General features: G+C 54.4%; 2 protein-coding genes across 2 annotated transcripts; both read right to left on the minus strand.

Annotated features, from left to right (window-relative positions):
• Nucleotides 1–694: 694 nt before the first annotated feature.
• Nucleotides 695–5,108, minus strand: Klk15 (kallikrein-related peptidase 15). Its single transcript, XM_013027733.1, has 5 exons — nt 5,053–5,108; nt 2,169–2,319; nt 1,637–1,920; nt 1,242–1,378; nt 695–879 (listed from the first exon to the last, which is right to left on the minus strand). Exons 1-5 carry the CDS (start codon nt 5,087–5,089, stop codon nt 727–729), a joined length of 762 nt encoding a protein of 253 aa, XP_012883187.1. The 5' UTR covers nt 5,090–5,108; the 3' UTR covers nt 695–726.
• A 5,477-nt stretch (nt 5,109–10,585) lies between these two features.
• Nucleotides 10,586–14,950, minus strand: LOC105994292 (kallikrein-2-like). Its single transcript, XM_013027732.1, has 5 exons — nt 14,905–14,950; nt 13,386–13,545; nt 11,793–12,079; nt 11,134–11,270; nt 10,586–10,741 (listed from the first exon to the last, which is right to left on the minus strand). The coding sequence occupies exons 1-5, from the start codon at nt 14,948–14,950 to the stop codon at nt 10,586–10,588; spliced, it is 786 nt and encodes a 261-aa protein (XP_012883186.1).
• Between the last annotated feature and the right edge of the window lie 116 nt (nt 14,951–15,066).

Raw genomic sequence — 15,066 nt, forward strand, 5'->3', positions numbered from 1 at the left:
CTGCTTTTCACTAGTTCATAAGAATGGCCTTGTTGAGCCTGGCGCTGGTGGCTCACACTTGGATGAGATTTGAGGATGAGATCTGGGTTTGAGACTAGCCCAGACAGGAAAGTCTGTGAGACCTCTATCTCCAAATAATCAGCAAAAAGCCAGAAGTGGAGGTGTGGCTCAGTGATAAGAACACCAGCTTTAAGAGAAAAAAAGCTAAGGGACAATACCTAGACCCTGAGTTGAAGCCCTGGTGGTACTGGCAGGCATGCACACACACACACACACATACACACACACATGCACACAAATGCCTTTATTGAATATGATGATGCACTTTACAGACGGAAAAACCAACAATGGGTGTGGCTGGGCCATTAATCGGTGTTTATGTGCGTGGTTGCACACTTCTGCTGGGTGAACAGTACCCTGCTCGGAGTCATTTCCCCTCAGCCAGGGACTGGGAACATGGGTGAAATGGAGCCGCTCCCCACCCAGCCTCTGCCACCCATTTCACATCCTCTCAGAAGAAAGTCACAGAAATTTGCACAGAGGAGGTATGGGCAGCTCTCTCTGCTGTCTTGGTGTTGAGTAGGCGAATTTGGAGGCCGGCTTTGGCTTGGAGAGGGCGGAGCCTCATTCCTGGCTACAATGGGGAGGGGCAGTGAGTGGCCAGATTTGTTCTGGGTCAGGGTGGGCACTTCTGTTCAGGCTGGGACTCGGGGCACAGGCCAGGGGTCAGTTCCTCCTCATGGTCTCTCTGATCCAGTCCAAGTAGCAGCAGACTTTGGAATAGACCCCAGGCTTGGTAGTAGTGTCACAAGGGACGTCTCCCCAGGATACCACACCCTGCAGGACTCCCCCACAGACCAGGGGTCCCCCCGAGTCACCCTGTGGGGACAATGGAGACTCAAGTAGGAGCTTCCTGAATCCAGTGTCCTCATCTTCATTCTAGTCACTGCTGGACTCCAATCTAACCACTGCCTGGCACCTAACCCAATGGAGCAGCAATTCACCCAAACTTGGCTGCACCCAAGACCTTTCCTGTGCACCCCAACTCAGCCTGGCTAGATCCCACTCATCCAGACCAGTCCCGGCTCCGACCTCACCACCATTCCAACCGCTCCTGCTGCACCAGCGCTGAATCCAACCCTCGAACCCTCTCTGGCCCCAAGCAAACAACCTAAGCCAACTCTGGCACCCCCAACATGTCCCCTCCTGGGCCTCCCTCCAGTAAGACACCCCTCCCTGACCTCACAGGAGTCTGTGCCGCCGCCCTCCACTCCTGCGCACACCATGGTGTCCCTCAGGCGGCCTGGGTAATCCTTGTTACAAGATGTGTCTGGGATGATGCTGATGTTGGCACAATGCAACGTGTCCGGCAGACTCACTGAAGAAGACAGTGGATGTGGAAGAGAGCTGTACTTCCTCTGGTATTTTGGAGTTACTTAGAGATAAGAGTTTCACAGACTATCTTGTCAGGCTGGCTTTGAGCTGTGATCCTCTGATCTGAGCCTCCCGAGTAACTGGGATCACAGGCATGAGCCACTGTGCGTGGCCTTAGATTCATACTTCTGTCCCTTCCCCCCTCAGGGAAGGAAGATAGATTTCCTTGAAGCCTGCCACCCAAGCCCACTCTTTCACTGACCTTGTGACGTGGGGCTTCCTGTAGTCCCAGACTCATTGTCTGACACCAGGCCCCAGCCCGATACCACGCAGGCCTCACCGGGGTGTGGGCAGCGCGTGGGCAGGGCCAGGGGTCGAACCTGTGGAGTGAGGTTCACGGGGCGGGCCAGCCGCAGCAGCATGATGTCGTGAAGGTGGCTGCGTGGCTCATAGCCGGGGTGCGGGATGGTGCGGAGTACGGCCCGCAGCTGCTCCGGGCCCTCGTGCTTCCGCAGATTGTGCTCACCCAGGTGCACACTCATGAAGCTGGGCAGGAAGGAGCAGTCGGAGAGGTCAAAGACTGGGAAAGCTCTCTCACCTCCTCCTGGGATTTAAGGGTTCAGAACCCACAAACCCCAGCCGAGACCTTGACCCCCAACCTTTTCCTCCTTCAGAACCCAAGAGGGAGAGTCCCTTTGCCATTCAAGCCCTGGAGTATGGGCATCGGGATGGGCATTGTGATTCCCCTGCCCACCCACCCAGCCATGCATCTCCCCCCTACCTGGCCTTCATACCGGGTTTGGCAGTGGGCAGCAGACAGCACCCAGCGTGGCGAGATGAGGGAGGCCCCGCAGTTGAAGCGCCCGCGCTCGTAGAGGGCGACTTGCCACGGCTGGGAGTGGGGTGGGCACTCTTCACCTTCTAGAACCTTGTCGCCATCCCGGGCTGTTAGGAGAGGGGACAGGGGTCTCCTCAGCAACCCTGACCCCCTAGCCTCACTGGTACTTCTCTACTGTAGCCCCCCTCCCCCAGCTTAGGAAGCACTTGCTATTTGCTCAGGGGCCCTGACCTCGGGCCTGGACAGCTGTAGCCATCTTCCTCTGGGTACAGGGGTGGGGGGGATCACCCACAGACAGGGTGATCCCTTGGGAAGTGACATTTGAGGTCACGCTATTGTCACAGACATGGCCACTCGGTGTGGCACGCAGACTTGGCTCACAGTGACCTATCAGCACAGTCATGCCTGCACACATGTGCAAGTCTCCAGGCCCAGGACAGACAGGGATGGCACCAAAATCCACGCACAGACACCTGAGCCACTATGTCAGGACTGACAGCAGAAAGACCCTTGTGTGTGTCTGGACACAGGCAGTTACTGCAGGTGCACGTGTGCGCACAGCAGCGTCTGCAGGCCCAAGGAGAACAGAGGCTGGGGCATTGGTATCATGGATGTGCATATTTGCACACAGAGAAGGCGAGGCTTTACTCCTGCGTTCAAATGTACTGGCTGTGAGACTGAGAGAGAGAGTTGACTTCTCTGTTCCTCCCTATTCTTGTCTGGAAAACGAGATGGGCTATAAAGATGAAATAAAAGACAAATGCCTTGCCCCCTGTGATTGCTTAATTAGCATAGCTTATTTAGTGGGTTTATTTATTTATGGGGGACTTTATGGGGATGGGCAGCCTGTAGACACACAGATGGCCAAAGGAAGGCAGATGTCCACACAGACCCAGACACAGGGTCAAGGTCAAAAATGTGATTCATCCACAAGCCATTTTGTCATCATTAAAGATCCAGAACCCAGTGCTGGTGGCTCACGCCTGGCATTCTAGCTATGCAGGTGGCCGAGATCTGAGCACCAAGGTTCAAAGCCAGCCTTGGGCAGGAAAGTCTGTGGGCTTTTCATCTCCAATGAAGGACCAAAAAGCTAGACGTGGAGCTGTGGCTCAAGAGGTAGAGCACCAACCTCGAGGAGGGAAACTTAGGGACAGCGCCCAGGTCCTGAGCTCAAGCCCCAGAACAACCCCCACCTCTCTCTCTCTCTCTCTCTCTCACATGCACACACACACCCTCCAGACATCAACTTAGAAGGCCCACACCTTCCCCTCCCCAGATCGGCCTCCATGCAGCAGACAGACACATAGCAGCAGACACAGCCTTGCAACAGGACGCTGTCACCCATCTCCAGATCATCTACCTCCACATGGGAGGGCATCGTGCCAAAGGACATAATCAGGTTTTGTTTGCTTGTTTTTTTTCCAGGTCTCCAGACCCACAGCCCCCCTGCATGGTGCAGTGTAGATGGGACCCCCCCTACCATCCCCTGGAGGTTCAAAGTGGTCCATGGGGCTATTCTGGTACCCAATACTCCTACTCTGCCCACCAAGGTCAGGAACTGGAGGCCGGGGGAATGCGGATGTGTGGCCAAGGGGCTTAAGAGAGGAAGGGCGAGGCGTCCTCTGGAGGAGGGCGCGGGCCAGCAGCTGGGACCGGTCTGCACCTGGCCAGTCCAAGCTGGAGAAAGGTAGAGGCCTCAGCTGGGTGCAGCAGGCAGGTGGGGGGCAAGGAGGAAAGGGTATGGGGATGGCCCCAGGGGTGCTGGTGGCAGAGGGGAGGTCTGAAGGCCCCAGGGGGAACCAGGGTCATGTGCAGGTTGGCCGTGGGGGGGCGGGTAGTGAATATCTTCCTCCTCCACTCAGGGCTCAGGCATCGGGTTACATGTAATTTCTCCCTGGGGGAGTGGCAGTGCATGGAGCTGCAGTCCAGCCATCTGGGTGACCTTGAATTTGTGGTCATCCCCCTGTGTGAACCACAGCAGCTAGGAAGTGGTGTGAATGAGTGATGCTTTTCTAGCACATTCTAAGTGCCCCATGGTGCTTACGCACTAAACTCACACTAATGGGTAAGAGAATTGCTGGCATCTCTGACATATAGTTTGGCAGAGAGATGTTAAGGAACTGGAAAGTGGCAGAAGCAGGATTTGAACCTAGAGTCTGCACTGTTGTTTCACCACCTTTGTGTGTGTGTGTGTGTGTGTGTGTGTGTGTGTGTGTGTATGTGTGTGCACGTGCGCACACACCAGTGCTGGGGTTGGAATTCAGGGACTTGGGCCCTATCCTTAGCTTTTTCACTCAAGGCTGGTGTTCTACCATTTGAACCACAGCTCCACTTCTGAGTTTTTGGTGATTAATTGGAAGTAAGAGTTCTCCTGCCCAGGCTGGCTTCAGGATGCGACCTTCAGATCTCCGCCTTCTGTGTGGCTGGGGTGACAGATGTGCATCGCATGCACCTGGAGGCTACCCTCGCTCAATGCTTGCGGTGACATTAATGGAATCTTGCTGTCGCTGTCTGGGTTAGGGGCTGTCTGACACACAGAAGGCCCAGAGAACTGAAGTGGTCTCCTTAAGGACACACAGTAAGAAAGGGGCAAACTCAGGATTCAATCTCAGGTTGGTGTTCACTGTCACAGGCAGGGAGAGGCCTCAGGTGTCACCTCTAGAGCCCAGGATGCTGGTCAGGTGGCTGGGGGTGGGGGGAGAGTATGGATGAGAGGTGGTGGTAGGTAGCTGGCGGGGGCTGATGGAGGTGGGACCATTAAGTGGTCTCTGTGTAAGATGAGGCCTGACAGGTCCCAGGACCCATTCTGAAGGGCACCAGCCTCCCACAGACCCCATCACCTGCAGATGCCAGCAGGAAGAAGGCGAGAAGCCACATTGTGGAGGAGGGGCCAGGCTCCGCTGAGATCTGGAGACAGAGTGAAAGCTGGGGTGAGTCTGGGACCCCTGTGTCCCATTATGGTCCTTCTAGATCCCAACTCACCCCCTGGGCTTCCTACTTAAGAAACTTCTTAGCCAGGCTGCTGGGGTTCCCAGCTGTCACCCTAGCTACTCAGGAAGCTGGGAGCTGAGGATCACCATTCAAAGCCAACCCTGGGCAGGACACTCCTTGAGACTCTTATCTTTAATTGACCACCGAATAGTCAGAAGTACAGCTGTGATTCGAGTGGTAGAGTGCCAGCCTTGAACATAAAAGCTCAGGAACAGTTGCACACAGGTCCTGGGTTCAAGTCTCAGGACTGATGTGCGCATACCCACAAAATTTCTTCTTACCACGCCTTCCTCCCTCTCCCACAGCCCCTGCTTACTGTTTCCCCAGGATCTCCATCTCAGGAAGACTCCACTGATCTCTAGGCACCTGGAAGACCCAGGGATCCCCCAGCCTGTCTCACCTCAGTCACTGGCAAAAGCCTCAGAGCCCTGGCTCAGACCCTGTCTCAGCCTCTTACCCAGTCTCCAGGTGTTCCCTACCCTGTTCTCCACTCCAGCCCTCCGAGGGGGTCTTTCTAACCCAGAGCTGCCCCCTACACCCAGCCTGCTCAGGATCCCTAATGGCCCTGGGATGGAGTTTCAGCCTTTGGTCCCCCCACCCACCCAATTCAGGGCCATGAGTCAATTGTCGACCTCCAGTTTTCAGGACCTTTTCCTTTTGGACTAGGCCACTGCTACTGTTTCCTCCTTGTGACCTCACGCCTGCAGCTAACCTACTAGGTTAGGCCACATCCTCCTTGAGAGGCCTTTCCTCACCCACAGTGCTGTCTGTGTCCCCTGCTACTCCCCGCACTCGCCCCCTTCTGTCAGACCAGGAGCCCGCTCTGGGCAGGCCTGCTCTGACTGGACTTGCATTTCCTAGTTCTACTGCCTCAGGACCTGGCAGGTGGGAGATCTGGGGAGTGAGTTAGTGTCCTCTCCATTCCCTGAATCTGTGTTTGTCCTGTGAGGCCTGGCCCCACTCTTACGAGCCTTCTGGATCTCCTCCAGGGCCTGTCTTGCCTCTGATGGACCACAGTTCCCCACACACGCCGAGGCTGGGCTTCTTCCTGCTCCCCCATCGAGGGCCCTGGAGTTCAGTCATGTCTTCTGTGTCCCCAGCACTGCCTGGCTTGAGGCCTGGCACGCAGGAAGCCTCAGGCTGCTTCTGAACCGACTCGAACCAGGATCGCTCATGACCATGTCCTTGGTTCTAGGACGTGTGTCTTCAGGGTCACCCTTCTGGTCCCTCCTCTCCCTCCTCCCCCTTTTAGGGCTCCTGGCAACTTCCAAGACATTTTCTTAGTTCTGATTCAACCTGTAGCCACAGCAAAGGACACCTGGGCCTACCATGTGCCCTTGACACTTTTTCCCCCTACCCTCTCCCCGCCCCGCTCCCTAGTTTCCCCTCACCACCCCCTTCCAAGTGCTTTCTCAAAGTTCTCACCCCCTCCAGATCCTCCAGCAGCTTCTCGGAGCACTCAGATGTCAGGAGAGGGCATGGTCACTGGAGAGCCTGCCTTTATAAGCTCTCAGCCCCTCCTGGGTCTGGGGATGGGGTGGGGTGGGGTGGGAGGTGGCTCAGAGCTGGCTTTATGGGCAGGACGCTGGGGTGGCTGGTGGGGCGGGGGACTTGGTCTAATGAGCGTTTATTAGAATGAAGCTATTGTGTGAGTCTGTCAGGAGCTCCTCCCCAGGGCCCAGTGCACCCAAGGCAGGGGTGGGGGAGCCCAGGGCAGAAAATTGGAGGATGGCAAAATACAGAGGTTGGGATTTGGGGTGTAAACCTATGGGAACTGCAGTCTTCCTGTTGCTTCTCTGATGAGGAGTTCTGGTACTTGTATTCTGCATCTGGATCATGGGTTCTGGATTTGTGTTTGGTATTGATGACCTGAAGTCTGTGTACTCTGGGTTTTTTGGAGGTCTGGAGTCTGGATCTTGGGGTGGGGCTTTTTTTTTTTTTGCCAGTCTTGGAGCTTGAACTCAGGGCCTGGGCACTGTCCCTGAGTTTCTTTTGCTCAAGGCTGGCACTCTACCAATTGAGCCACAGCTTTACTTCCAGCTTTTTCTGTGTATGTGGTACTGAGGAATTGAACCCAGGACTTCAGGCATGCTAGGTGAGCACTTTACCACTGAGTCATATCTCCAGTCCCAGGGGGATGAGGCCTTTGTATCGTCTTTGAGTCAGACTGGATTCTGGATCCCGGGCCTTCACATTTAAAAGCCAGACTTGGGCCAGGTGTGATGGTGAACACCTATAACCCCAGCTATTCCGAGGCAGAGAGAGGATTGTGTTCCAACATCAACACCAGGTAAAACTATGAGACTTTATCTTAAAAAAAAAGAAAAAACAGGGCTGGGAAGATGGCTCAGTGGTAGAGCGCTTGCCTTGCATGCCAGAGGCCCTGGGTTCAATTCCTCAGCACCACATAAGCAAAAAGAAAAAAGCCAGAAGTGGCGCTGTGGCTCAAGTGGTAGAGCGCTAGCCTTGAGCTGAAGAGCTGAGGGACAGAGCCCAGGCCCAGAGTTCAGGCCCACGACCGGACCCAAAAAAAAAAACAACCCACTACCACCACCACCACCACCACCACCAACAACAAAACCATCTGGGCCCTGGGTGGCTCATGCCTATAATCCTAGCTACTCAGGAGACTGATATCTGAGGACCACAGTTCAAAGCCAGCCCAGGCAGTCTGTGAGACTCTTATCTCCAGTTAACCATCAGAAAACTGTAATTGGTGCTGTAACTCAAAATGATAGAGTGCTAGCCTTGAGCAAAGAGCTAAGAACAGTGCCCAGGCCCTGAGTTCAAGCCACATGAGCAAAACAAAACAACACCCCAAAACCCCAAACCCTAAAAGCAGAAGGCTTGCTTTGCAAGCATGAGACTGAGTTCAAATTTGAAGTCCTGGCCACAAAAAAAAACAAAACAAAACACCAGGGCTGGTGTTTGGAATTTGGCATTTAAGGTCAGAACTTTTGTATTTCCTTAGGTCTGCAGTACAAACACTAGATTTTGGATTGTGTGTGTGAGGTGTGTGTGTGTGTGTGTGTGTGTATGTGTGTGTGAGTGTGGGTGTGTGTACTGAGGCTTAAACTTAGGTTATGGGTGCTGTCCCTTAGCTTTGTTGTTTAAGACTGGCTGAAGCTCTACCATTTGAGCCACAGCTCCACTTCTGACTTTTTAATTTTGCTGGTTAATTGGAATAAGAGTATCATGAGGGCTGCGAATGTGGTTTAGTGGTAGAGTGCTTGCCTAGCATGCACGAAGCCCTGGGTTCAATTCCTCAGGACCACATATATGGAAAAAGCCAGAAGTGGTGTTGTGGCTCAAGTGGTAGTGTGCTAGCCTTGAGAAAAAAAGAAGCTCAGGGACAATCCCCAGGCCCCAGGACTGGCAAAAGAAAAACAAAAGCCCCATGAACTTTTCTGGCCAGGCAGGAACCATGTCATCATCATGATGTCATCATGTCACCAGATCTCAGCCTTCTGAGAAGCTAGGATTACAGGTGTGAGCCACTGGCACCCAGCTGAATTTTGGGTTTTGGATTTTGGCATGTGGATTCTGGCATCTAGGTCTAGACTCACGTTCAGAGTGCCGGGTCTGGAATTTCAAATCTACATTGCACATCTAAAAGGCTGGACCAGGGCTGGGAATGTGGCTCAGTGGTAGAGTGCTTGCTTAGCATGCATGAAGCCCTGGGTTCAATTCCTCAGTACCACATACATAGAAAAAAACCAGAAAGGATGCTGTGGCTCAATTGGTAGAGTGCTAGCCTTGAGAAAAACAAGCTCAGGGACAGTGCCCAGGCCCTGAGTTCAAGCCCCAAGACTGACCAAAAAAAAAAGAGGCTGGACCAGAAAATAGGCCTGACTTCCAAGCTTCTGGGCTTCCAGGATCTTGCATGTAGAGTATAGATTTATGCTCAAGTCTTGTGGATCCTACAGCCTTGATTCTGGATTCTGAAGCTGGAATCTGGAGTTTGAATTCTGGAGCCTGCAGATCATCACAAAGATGATCCAAGGTCTCAGGTATTTAAGTTTGGCTTCTGGAGTCTCAGAACCCCAGAGACCTTGAAGCAATTGTCTAGATGTCTGACTAATGAGAGGGTCCAAGCATGGGAGGGACTGTTCTGGGGCCTTCTAGCAAAGGACGAAACGTGTCATAAGCCTGCCCCACCCTGGGTCTGCAAAGTCATCGTCATCTTCATGGAAAATACCTTCCTGACTGGGGTGAGAACAACAGGATCTCTGTATTTCTAGAATAACAGACTTTGGTATTTGTAGCCTCTAACACATTCTGGCAGACTAGGTCAATAGGGTTGTGTGTGTGTGTGTGTGTGTGTGTGTGTGTGTGCGCGCGAACGCACGTGGGTGCACCAGTACTGAGTCTAGCTATAGTGGCATTTTGAGGCAAAAGTTCCTGAGCGCTAGTTCTCAGCATTGAGCTGATTCTAGTCCTGGTTCCCCAGGTACAGAAATTGGGCAAGGAACATCGCCTTTCTCAGACAGAAGATGGAGCATCGGAAGACGCCTCATTTCCAGATTATTCAGATGTGGTGACTTTTCTGAATTTCCCAGAGTGCTTTATCAAGACTCCAGTTTTGCCAGGTGTTGTGATTCAAGTGGTAGAGCATCTGCCTAGCAAGAGCTGGGCCTTGATTTCAAACCCAAGTACCAACAAAGCAGAGTTAACAAAGCAAACCCCAGTTCACAGATGGGTAAATTGAGGCACAGGTAGAGAACATAGATAGGTGGCAGTGTACTGAGTCCAGACTTTAACCCTTAGGTTGTGCTAGGAGTCAAGAAGTAGAAAATCTCTTTCTGCTGTCCTGGAGGAATCCTACCACAAGATGGCACCAAAGTATGCTTGTTCGTCCATGTGAGGGAGGAAGGATGGGCCTAGAGCCTTGGGTCTGAGGGAGGAAGGCTAGGGTCTACAGTCCATGGTCCCTGAAGGAGGGATAGGGTCTACAGTCCATGGTCCCTGAAGGAGGGATAGGCCTTGGGCAGGGACAGCAGGTTTAGTGGGTCTTGGTAGGGGCATGATGTACTGACCCAATCCAAAGCAAAAAAGACCATAGGACTTCTCTACATGGCTGGACAGTGTGTTGAATCTACCTGATGACACAGTAGCTACCACTTGAGCCACACTTCCACTTGTGGCTTTTTGGTGGTTAATGGGAGATAAAACTTTGCTGCACAGGCTGGCTTCCAACCGTGATCCTCAAATCTCAGCCTCCCGAGTAGCTAGGATTATAGGTATGAACCAGCAGCGCCCAGTAGTCTCAGGTTTTGATGAGCTGAGCTCTGAGCCTTCCAGGGACCTGGAGTCTAGAAGGGTGGGAAGATGCCACAACTTGGTAGGGGCTCCATTTTCCTAGGGGGTGCCCGGCAAGGCCACTCAGGGGTTGGCTATCATGATGTCCTCGATCCACTTGCGGTAGGGCATCAGCTTGGTGTACAAGGCAGGCCGTCTAGGCAAGGCACAGGGGTCGCCACCCCACGATGTGAGACCTTGCAGCATGCCATTACAGATGAGTGGACCCCCTGAGTCACCCTGAGGGTCAAAGCGACAGAGACAGAGTGAGGAGGTGAGCCCCAGTATCTGCCCCGGGAACCCCCATCCATCAGACCTGACCGATCACCTGGGTATATGGGGACCACAGGAATGTCTCCCAAGCTCAGTTCCGGAAGGAGTGAGCCGTTACATGAGAGAGAGAGAGAGAGAGAGAGAGAGAGAGAGAGAGAGAGAGAGAGAGAGAGAGAGTAGCTGGAGGGAGGGAGGTGAGGGAGGGCGCAGTGGGAGGGGAACTTCGTGGGGAGGGGTACCCCCGGAGAGCATTTACTCCAAGACAGTGGGCTGGCCTCAGGTCCAGCAAAGAATTAGGGTGCCCTCACTCTGTTCCCCTCAAGATCATGGGCCGGGTGGGGGAGAGGGGCCTGGCTCACTATACAGGTGTCCTTGCCGCCTTTCAAGCGCCCAGCACACAGCATGAACTCCGTCACCTTCTCGGAATAGACTTCTTCACATATGCCGTTGGAGAAGAGTCTGAGGTCTACGCACTGCAAGGTCTTGGGGAACAAGGCTGAGGGCCAGGGAGAAAGACGGCTGCAGTGTGGACTCTTTGGACCACGGCCCCACACTGAGCCCGCCCCTCACGGCAGGCTCCGCCCTCTGCTGCAGGCCACACCCATCGGACCCTCCTCTCCCCATTGGTCCCGCCCTCACCCTTGGTCCCGCCCCTCACCATTGATCCCATCCTTCACCACTAGCCTCGCCCCTTATCATTAGTCCCACCCTCATCACTAGCCACGCCCCTCTCCTTGAGCTCTATCCTCTCCACCAGCCCTGCTTGCTCATCGGTCCCCGAACCTTATGTGACAAGGCCCCTCACCACTAGCCCCGCCCACTTGATGGCCTCGCCCTCGTCACCAGCCACGCCCATGCGGTGGCCCCACCCCTCGCCACCAGCCCCACCCTCGCAGTGACCCTGTCCCTCGTTACCAGTCCCACCTCCTGCTGTGGCCCCGCCCCTAGCCGCCAGTCCCGCCCCCCCGCAGTGTCTCCAGGTCTCAGATCTAGGTGGCCGGGTGGGGGGCAGGCGCACATATTTGGGGATGGATGCTGCCCCAGCCTGAGGCGAAGCAGGTGCTCCCTAGCGAGGGCTCCTCGGTGGGCAGGCCCAGGACCTGGACGGCGTCGGTGATGTTGGCAGGCGCCGACAGGCGGAGCAGCATCAGGTCGTGGCTGCCGTCGGAGTCTGAGCCCGGGTCTCTGCCCTCCAGGAGGCTCATGTCGTACAGCGGGTGTGGAAAACTGTGTCTGACTGCGACGCGCTGCGCCGAGTCTTCATCCTCCAACAGGTTGTGGCGACCCAGCCAGACCTGGCTAGTGCTGCGAGGAGGAGCAGGGGTAAGGGAAGGCGTGGGGAGATGGGGCAGGGGTGCCAGGAGGGTCCCAGGGAGAGTCGGTGAGAAACAGGGACGGGCTGGGAATGTGGCTTCGTGGTAGAGTGCCTGTTGAGCATGCATGAAGCCCTGGGTTTGATTCCTTAGTACCACATACACAAAGGCTGGAAATGGATCTGTGGTTCAGTTAGCCTGAACAAAAGAAGCTCAGGGACAGTGCCTGGGCCCTGAGTTCAAGCCCCAGGACTGGCAGAAAGAAGGAAAGAATAAAGGAAAGAACGAAAGACAGAAAGAAAGAAAGGAAGGTGGAAGGAAGGAAAGAAAGAAAAGAAAAAAGAAAAGAGGGGGAAGACACATCTGGGAAAATCGTGTAAGCCGGGCGTTGGTGTGAAAGACACATACATACAGAGATAAACATAGGAGAGAGGCTAGGGGAAGTGAGAGGCAGAGGGGGATAATGGGAACCTAGGGGGCAGGAAGGAGGGGGTGAAAAAGAGACAAGGCAGAGGCCATGAGAAAGATAGAGGAGAAGGGAGGGGAAAAGCAGGACAGCAGAGGGAGGGGAGAGGCGAGGGGAGGAGGGCCAGGGCCTGAGATGCCCAGTATGGACTGAGCTGAGGGCTTCCCAGCAGGCAGGGCCTGGCCTGAAGCCTGAGGCTGGTCCCCTTTTCCAGCGCCCTGCTCCTCTCCTCCTGCACCCCTACTCCACTCTCCTCCCTCTTCTTCCTCCCCCTTCAGTTGCGCCCACCCAGCTCCAGCCTCTCCAGGATCCCCTGGGGCTCTACAGGGTGGACAGAAGGGATGGTGGGGGTGGGTGGGGGTGGCAGAGGAAAACCTTCCCTCTCACGCAGTTGGGGTTTCCTTTTCTCAGGGGTGCCCTGGGGTCCACGCTGGGAGTGTAGTCAGCAGAGAGGGAAAAAGGAATGAGGAGAAGGGAGACAGAGAGAGACAAGAGAGGACACAGTGATAGAAGACCACAGAAATGCCAAGACATATACAGAGATAGAGACCAGAGTCATCCAGAGATAGAAGGATACAGACCAAAAAAGGAGGATGTCAACCAAAAGCACAGCGCTGAAGACACACCCAGAGACCCAGGGACCTGGAGATCCAGCTCAGCCTGTCCCTGACCCACCTGGCTTAGCACCCCCTTTCCCTCTCACCCCAGCTTCACATGAGCTCACCCAGGGAACTGCCAACTTATTCCTCTAGGTCCCTTGGTCCTGGTCATTTTTGGGAGGCTTCTGAGGCTGTGCTGTGCTCCTGAGCCATGCCCCCAGCCTTCTACTCACTCTTTGATGCAGTGGGCAGCCGTGAGCACCCACTGGGGGTGCACCAGGACTCCCCCACACACTGCCAGGCCATGGTGAGACACAGCCACTTGCCAGGGCTGGGAATGCCGCTCACACTCCCAGCCTCCTATGACCCGGGACTGGATGAAGGGCGCGGCACCTGCAGAAGGGGACCCAGAGTTGGCAGGGCTGGGGGGACTGGACTGGGAGAAGAGCTGTGGGTTTGGAAGGATATGGGAGTGAGGGACCAGGGCGGCAATTACTGGCTGTGGACAGGATGATGGAAAGGACCCAGAATTTGGATAGTTGCTGTGTTTGTGGGTTCCTGGCTGTTCCAATGAGGGAGACTTTATAGTTTTGGTTTTTGTTGTTGTTGTTGTTGGTCATGGGGCTTGAACTCTGGGCCTGGGCACTGTCCCTCAGCTCTTTAGCTCAAGGCGAGTACTCTACTGCTTGAACCACATGCCACTTCTGGTTTTCTGGTGGTTAATTGGTCTCATGGACTTTCCGGCCTGGGCTGGCTTTGAACCACTATCCTCAGATCTTGGCCTCCTGGGTAGCTAGGATTACAGGTGTGAGCTACCAGCACCCGGTGAGAAAGAGTTTTTGTGGGGGAAGATGTGGGCACCCAGAACACAGGCAGGGGAGGCTGTGTAGGAGTTTTGTTTTTAGTTTTTGTTTCAGAGATGGGTCATGCTATATGGTCCAGTTTGGCCTTGATTCTCCTGCCTCAGTTTCTCAGGTGCTGGGATCACAGGCTGGCAGTTTGTGAAGGATCTGGGGCAAAGAGTCTCATGGCCAGCTGAGAGGGGCTGTGATTTTGGCAGATCCCATGACTCTTGGAAGATGAAAGGGTTTGGCAGGATCTGGGTTTTCCAAGGGGTAGACTGGAAGCTGGATAGTACGTTCCAAGCCAGTGTTAATTAAGAATCTCACACGCATGGGAAAGATCAGCAGAACTTGGCAGGATTAAGGGCAGTCCTGGCATGATTTTATTTTATTTTATTTTGGTGCCAGTACTGGGGCTTGAACTCAGCTTGGGCACTATCCTGTAGATATTTTGCTCAAGGCTGGTGCTGTACCCACTTGAGCCCCTGCTCTGTTTTCAACTTTTTTTCTAGTTAATTGGAGATGAGAGTCTCATGGACTTTCCTGCTCAGGCTGACTTGGAACCCCGATCCTTAGATCTCAGCCCCTTGAATAGCTCGGATGACAGGTGTGAGCCACCTGCACCTAGTCTGGGAAGATTTGAGCCCCACAAGGACAAAGATGACTTCCAACTTGGTCCCTTTTAATGAAGTGACTGGTAGCCCAAAGGAAAGAAAGTTCTGGAGTTCCTGGGAGGGCTGGGGAAGGTTTGGCAGTATAGACTGTTGGGAGATACATGCACAAGCCTGGCACCTGATCTAAGATGGGCAGTGGGTGGGAGGGGCGAGGCTAGGGTAGATAGAGGGAAGGACTTCGGGGTGAGGGCAGAGTGAGTGCCAGGGCCCCCCCTCCTGTGTTCCCATTGTCTCACCAGTCTTCCCCAGGGACAGAATGACACACAGAGTCGAGAACCACATGGTGATTAGAGGTGTCCGGGCAGGAGGCGAGCTCTGAGCTGAGTAGCTTCCCAGAGGAGACTTATAAGCCCTTCCCTGCCCCAGGACCCTGCCCCTGCTTGGCTGGCACCCCGAGG

The sequence above is a fragment of the Dipodomys ordii genome, unplaced genomic scaffold, assembly GCF_000151885.1.
Source record: "Dipodomys ordii isolate 6190 unplaced genomic scaffold, Dord_2.0 Scaffold105, whole genome shotgun sequence".
Lineage (NCBI taxonomy): Eukaryota > Metazoa > Chordata > Mammalia > Rodentia > Heteromyidae > Dipodomys > Dipodomys ordii.